At 39.9% G+C, this 7,210-nt stretch overlaps 1 protein-coding gene across 2 annotated transcripts; it reads right to left on the bottom strand.

Annotated features, from left to right (window-relative positions):
* Positions 1 to 1,167: 1,167 nt before the first annotated feature.
* phospho1 (phosphoethanolamine/phosphocholine phosphatase 1) lies at positions 1,168 to 6,264 on the bottom strand. 2 transcript variants are annotated; one of them, XM_036589674.1, is made up of 2 exons: positions 6,166 to 6,264; positions 1,168 to 4,246 (listed from the first exon to the last, which is right to left on the bottom strand). In XM_036589674.1, the coding sequence occupies exon 2, from the start codon at positions 4,190 to 4,192 to the stop codon at positions 3,338 to 3,340; it is 855 nt and encodes a 284-aa protein (XP_036445567.1). In that variant the 5' UTR covers positions 4,193 to 4,246; positions 6,166 to 6,264; the 3' UTR covers positions 1,168 to 3,337. The 2 variants fall into 2 exon arrangements, with proteins under 2 accessions (XP_036445567.1, XP_036445569.1); XM_036589676.1 differs by having other exon boundaries at positions 1,168 to 4,269; positions 6,166 to 6,243.
* Between the last annotated feature and the right edge of the window lie 946 nt (positions 6,265 to 7,210).

The raw sequence follows: 7,210 nt of genomic DNA on the forward strand, positions 1-7,210 counted from the left end.
ATTAGACAGCTCACAGCGATCCGAAGTAGATTATGTTTACAGTTCACAGATCCACTGAAATCAAATGAAATATTCTAATCATTTATACCATTGAGTGTTGGATGCAGTTACTAAGTTCAGTGCCACAACTTTCCCCAAATATGTGACCATATGAGAGTGTTTTAACCAGCTAACTTGTGCCAAAAGTCAAGTCTGTTCAATAGGAGGAGACATATGGCACATTCTTTTGGGGCAGTTTTCACAATGGGCTTAAATTAGCCAGCTTTACTGGGAAATCCTGCTTTGTGAAACACCCTCAGACTCTCAGCTTAGATTGTAAATGTTTCAAAACATAAGCAGGTTGAATCTCACTTATTCATTGCTGTGGGCCATTGTACACTTCTACCAGTGTTCTGTAGTGAAGGCCTGATGCTAGAGGCCACAGAAGCTCTAACCAAACCAGTTTCTCCAAAGCTGCTCATGGATCTTCTACTACAGTGATCTTAGTTTAATTGGAATGTGACAGCCTGCAGTTCAGGATTTATTATTATTATTAGTAATAATAATAATTGCTTCTAAGTTTAGCTCTTAAACGGGGGTTCCAGCCTAAAACTAGCATTTCATATATTAATTTTATGTTATGTTATGTACTATTCTGTAGTGTAGCATTGCATTGGCTTCATCTGTTTGATAGAGAAATCCTGACTGCTGCAGCAGCCACTGATTCTTGAGGCTAAAAAAAAAAACAACATTTAATATATAGCTTAGTAGCAGTAGCATTAGCTAACTGGCTTCCTTCTGCATTAGCCAGCTGGTGGGGAAAAAAGCCTGCCCTTAAGTATCCACCTTAAAGCGCTTGTAGTTTTTCAAAAGTTCCTACCACCTTCAAGATACATCATCAAAAGGGGGTTTTCCTAGTCTTTAAACTGGAAAAGCTCACTCTAGAGAATACTCCAGCACCGCTGCAGGAGGCAAGTAGGCATGTTTAAAACACACTTAGCCATGGATACTTTTTCATTTTGGCTGGAGTGTCATATTAAACTTTGTTCAGTTCACTTTACCTTGATAGAGGAGAGCTGTATAAACTCTTCAGGCCAAGACCATTTTTACCACATGCACGGCTCCCCAGGTGTGCTGCAGGTCAAAGAGCAGTGGCTTAAAGCAGGTGGACGGAGACTCAGAGACACACAGAGTTCAATGATTTATATCCCTCCTAGTAAGACAGAGGTATGCATACAACTAACAAGACACATCCACTTAGCAGACTAAGAGACAAAAGGCACACAGTCTCAGACTTTGCCCGAGATGATTATGATATGCAGACAAACACACATGCACACATTGACATGTAGGACACACAAAGACAGTACTAGAAAGATGTAAAAACATGATTAAAAAAGCACCCAAAGTAGGACAAAATCATTAAATTATGGTTATGACTTTGTCCATACATTATTATAGCTCTCAGGTTACCCACTGCCCAATGAAATGCTTATAGAATATGGATGAACATGTTCTGAGCATGGTGATATTTCCACACAGGTTATGTTGGCTAGCAGAAAGGCAAACTTTGAGCTTTTTACCCCCTTTCCCTCTTCATACTGACATAATCGTTATAATCTCAGCGACTAACAAAGAAAAGGCTAAATTGGTCTTGGCTAGCATAACAGAGCAGCTCCCATTAAAGGCACAGTTTTACTTTATTTTTAATGACACACGTGTTCGCAAACACCTGCTACACAAGGAACTTCGTTCTTTTACTCGTCTGTGTATCTGGAGGATTAAAAGCTTTTATCCATTAGGGGGCAGGTCAGAGCAGAAAGATCCCAGGCTGGCATCACGAAACCTTCCATGACTACTTCTGACTTTTTTGATTCATGGAGTTGCATGGAGAAATACATAAGAGGATATTGTAGACAAACTATGTTCTTTCTGACATAGTTGCAGTTGGTTCAGTCTGCTGCTAAGGTCACATCACATTATGGTATACTGCCTCCAACATTTATGTTGGTATTGCATGTGGTGGACACCTAGCAGGATACATGAGGCAGCCATCTTGTGCTCAGATATGCGGAATTATGGAAAGCATAGCTGTGCCTTAATACCACCCCTTCTCTGTTGTATCAGAGTTTGCACACTGCTCATAGTGTGTGATATTCACATGTAACTGTATATTTAGCTTCACTTTAAGGCTTTGGGTATGTATAAGTTTGGACATGGCTGGGTATTTCTAAGGCGACTGTTGTCAATCCTAGTCTTTGGAGTACCCTCATCTTTTGCACTTGAGTGTTTTCTTTGGCTCTAACGTGCCACTTTAAGTCAGAAAAGTCCTAGTAATTAGCCTTGCTAACTTTGACTCGCCACTCTGAAGTGCATCATACCTATGTTACACAAGTGGCCGCTCACAGCACAAGGGGAGCAAGGGACAGTAAGGGGCGAATTATTTAGTCAGTATATAGTCACTCACTGTTAGGTTAGCCACAGTGAGCTAATTAGTCATACAAACTTTATCACGCAGAATTTTTTTTGAGACGTCTGAGTATAATGTACATACATCTGGTGAAAATTATTTTCAGGTTTGCAAAGGGAAATGCATCAGGTCTCAATGATTTCTGGGCACATTTTGTCATTGAAGTCAGTACTTGAGGTCACTTGGTCCCTCGCCTCAATAAGGGCTCTTCTAATAAACTTGTGCTAATATAGTAATGGAATGGCTCTTAAGACGTTTGGGTGGTCATCGACAACTGGCAAATTTATATCATGTCTGCATGATGGACCACTAACATCCCTCAGCAAAAAATCTATTGTTGGTTTCTTACTGATAATGCCTGTCTGCTCTCTACAGGTATGTGTAAGGTTATAGTAATTTACGCACATGATACAGAAATTTAGGTATCAGTCATACATTGTTTACCACATGGTAGACTACACTGTTTGCCGGCTTGATCGACTTTGTTCACATGGTCTAAGACATTGTGCTGGCTAGTGGCACTTTACGACTTAATTTACAACTTTGTCACCCATTTGTATGCAACTTGCTTGCGGTAAACTGGGAAATTTGTAGGTTTATGAGGACCACCTGAACACACCAGTTTTCTAATACTACATGACCACAGTAGAGTTGGCTTTGGTCCATCCCAAGATTTATGGATATTGCTCACGTGATAGATTTACCACTTGCCGATGACCACCCGAACCAAACAACAGGTAGTTATGATTTGGTCACAAGACAATTTTCCAGCTTTACAAATTGATGAGAACTGTCCGATTTGGATCAGGTGTTTTGGAGCAAGCAACCCAAAAACACCAAAGCATGCAAGACAGGGTTACTCTAGGACAAGTACTGGGAACCACTCTTTTAAGGCCTTTCTTCCACTATCTTCCTAAGCCTGTTTATGATATCCTCGCCACTGCTCCAGGGCACCACATTGGCCTTGTACTCTCCAGGTTTAGCCTCCTCCATCTCTTGGATCAGCCTATGCATAGGGAAGTCGCGCCTAGGAAAAGCTGTATCCCCCGGCGAAAGTGTGAGCGATGGACAGAAGTCGTTGGCTCCATCTCCAACGTACAGAACCTTCTGGTATCGTCTACCACCTCTCTCGCGAACCCGCTGAGCTGTATACTGCCGCACAATCTCCGCCTTGCACATGTTCACCGGGCACCGCAGGCAGCTGTGGGTATGGAATGGGCGGAGCTGCAACTGGCCGTTATCGTCAAAGTGGGCAGGGTTTGCGAAGATGCGCAGGAAAAGCTGGCGGAAGCCCAGATTCTGCAGCCATGCCTCGATGAAGACCGTGTTGGCATCAGACACACACACAATTTCAAAATCCCGCGGTGGGCGGGACATCAGGAAGCGCAGAAGTGCCGGAATACCCGGGCATGGCGGAAGTCGCTCTATCGTGTTGATGATGGTCCCTGGAGTGACACCCTGCTCAGCCAGGTAGGCCAGCACACGCTGCATGTACTCGTTATACCTGCCCGGTCGATATGTGTCTTTCAGCCAGCTGGGAAGAGAGCCACCAGGTGCCGCGCTAACCACTGCGTCATCACTGCACTCGTCCACCAGCGTCTCGTCAAAGTCGAAGAAGATCAGGAAGCGTCGGTCATTAGGGGGTGGAGCCGACGCTCTATTGCCATGAAAATTGGATTCGTCCCGTCTGCTTGAAGGAGGATGAGGCGGGGCAAAACAGCAATTGAAGACAGAGTCCCGCATCGTTAGCAGTGATGCACACCTCACAGACTATTTCTGTTCTTCTTTTTCTCTCTCCTTAAAAGAACAAAAGAGGTGAACTGAAAGACAGAACAATAAAAATACAGAAAAAAATAAGAAATAGTGGTCGTGTGAACATTTCCTATCATGGTTCTTGGTATTATTATGGTATTGTTAAAATATACTGAAAATGTTTAATAGCGCTACTACAAAGTGAAAGTGTTTCACCACAGGCACTGATAGACTTTTTATTAAACCTCTCATATTTCTGTATAACTTCAAAGTTTAAAATTTAAGTAAAAACAGTTAACTGTTTATTATCACTGTTTACTCTTCTGATTATAGCTATGTAAATTGTTTTTCCACAGCCAATGTAAATGTGAAAATATAGAAGACAAATCTAATAACACTATAATAAAAAATGTGTTTTAACTTAAAAAAGGTTAGTTGCCAGGCTGCATTAAAATTTTGAATTAACAGAACTTTAGTAAGTTAACAGAACAAAAATCTGTTTTACTCTCTGTTAATATATTGTCTGAAGTTCAGTTAACTTGAAATTTTAAGACAGCCAGGTAACTACACTCTCAGAAACAAAGGTATGAAACTGTCCCTGGGGGGCACCCTTATGTGTGCATCTCAGTACCTTTAGTCAGGGAACATAATTGTACCATAATCCACTGATATTATATTTATAATATATTATAAGTTATATTGACTTCACACACCCCGTCTCATCTCCAGGCTTTTATTTTATTGTTCTGTTTTAAATCTTTGGATTATGAAAAGGTACAAATACACACTTTTTACTTGGGAATAACTTATTTAAGGTACACAATTGGACTTAAAACTACTGTTGTACCTTTGATGGTACTTTTACATTGTTTGTACCTTGATAAACAAAATATGTGCCTGCACAGCACCTTTATTTCTAACAGTGTACATTATTTAATTTAAAATATCAGTGTGTAATTTATAGAAACATTATAAGGATGTTATTCACTATGCTGCCAGATTGTTTTTGTGTCATATTATTTCAGCTGAAAAACAATAGTATATCAGGAAATAGCAGCCTTGATTCCAGCTGTGAGACAGTGAGTTCTACACTGTGATCTGGATCCGCTACAGTTTAACTGTAGAACAGAGTGGACTGCAGTCTGAAGGGCTCAACTCAGTGAGGTTACAGGATTCAGTGGGACAGTAATGGTGTTCAAAAACCAGCTTAAGTGAGCGCACAGATTTTTTCCCTTCATAAATTCTGCTCTAAAACCAAAAATGACAAGTGTATTGAAATTTGGACTTCACAGTGGTCTCAGGTTACAGTCACTGTAACAGAGGAGAAAAAATAGAAAAAGTTAACCTTCGGTTGAGATCATGAGGTGCACTGACTTTAGATGTGCATGTCTACAGGATCCTGTGTGGAAAATCTTTGGCAGAAACCCATCGACTGTGATAAATCAGGAATAAAATCAGGAACCTTCTGCTAACAAAAAAACAAAAAAAACACCTATATTAATTTAAGCTATCAAGTAATTTTTGCTACTTTTTTGGCTTTTTATGTCAACTAATTTACGCTTCTTTAATTCTAGTACTTTTCTGAAGCACATTGAGATGCTTTAATATGTAAAAAGCGCTATACATAAACATTATTATTATTATTATTGTACAGGCATATGACCCTCAGTGGTATCATGCAATACAATACAATCCACCAAGGCAGATAAAAATTCCTTTATGTATTTTTAGCTTTCAGATAGTTTAGTTGCCTTTTTGTCTTTTGTTGTTTATTCATGTATGCCTCTTTAATTTTATTATTTTTTTTTTTCCTGAAGCACACTGAGCTGTGATTTTTTTCAGCACCTCAAATAAAATAAGAATGTAAAAGAGAACATGATGTTTCAGTAACAGTGCTGTATGCCACTGAAAGACGACTTGGTCTAGTTTACAGATATTCACTAAACGCCGGCGAGGCTCTTTACCTGAAGCTGTACATCCAGCAGAAAAACGTCTCCTTGCTGCTCCTCGTTTTAATCCCGCTGTGCGACGCTGAGTTTCCCTCACTTTCCTGGTGGTGGTTTATAACGGCACTGAGTCGAAGCTCCGCCCCCGCGGAGTAATCCATTACACAACAAACAGGAGGGACCAAACTCAGATTTACTCAGCTGGATGTACTTATTTAGCTATAATTCTGATGAATTTGTGCTTTTATGAGCATTTCCAAATAATACCTCTACCCAAGTATAGCTGTACGTATAAGTATTATCTACCTAGTGAGCCTTACTAACTCATTTAATTTCTGTTGGTTGAGCTCCTGGACGTTTTTGTTGTTGCTTGCACATCTCACTTTGGAGCTTTAGCATTTTTAGGCATCGCAAAGGGAGAAGAATTGCCCCTAACAAACTTTATCCCATAGAACTAAACAGGCTAGAATTAAACATAATTACTGTGCCTTTAAGACTAATACATGAGCCCTGTTCTGTTGGCTGTCCTGTATTGCATCTCATTCACAAAGCACCTAGAGCTGAAAAACTCCTTAGAACTTAGCATGAATGGGTGGGGCTAAACTGCTGTAGGCTGAATTGGTAGACTGATGATAAATTAGGAAATCAGTTTGTTTTTGTGACATCAAAGAAATGATTAATTTAAAACAGGTAGCATAGCATAGTTCACATATATGAACTTTTTGGTGAATTTTGAAATTTTCAGTGTTCACATATTACAGTCATGTATTATTACTCAAACTCAAAAACAAAAACAAGGGAAGTTGTTTCCCATGATATGGGCTTTTTTAACAGTGTTGACATATTACATCATATGTTTTCTTTTTTTAGTGAGGAAAAATCATTTTCCATGATAGGCCTCTTTAAACAGTGAGAGCACCCAAACTACTGAGACACAGCACAAGCCTTCAGGTTCCCAGTACGCTGTTTGCAACTGTACCGTGTGTTTAGACATGGTGAGAACTTCTAAAAAATTGGTGAAAACAAGCAATACAGTGTGAAGCATCTGTGAGATAATTGGCCA

The sequence above is a fragment of the Colossoma macropomum genome, unplaced genomic scaffold (genome assembly GCF_904425465.1).
Source record: "Colossoma macropomum unplaced genomic scaffold, Colossoma_macropomum, whole genome shotgun sequence".
Lineage (NCBI taxonomy): Eukaryota > Metazoa > Chordata > Actinopteri > Characiformes > Serrasalmidae > Colossoma > Colossoma macropomum.

What these genes read in the sequence shown, in the direction of transcription:
- phospho1 (XM_036589674.1), bottom strand. Translation starts at nt 4,192, where the DNA reads ATGCGGGACTCTGTCTTCAATTGCTGTTTTGCCCCGCCTCATCCTCCT.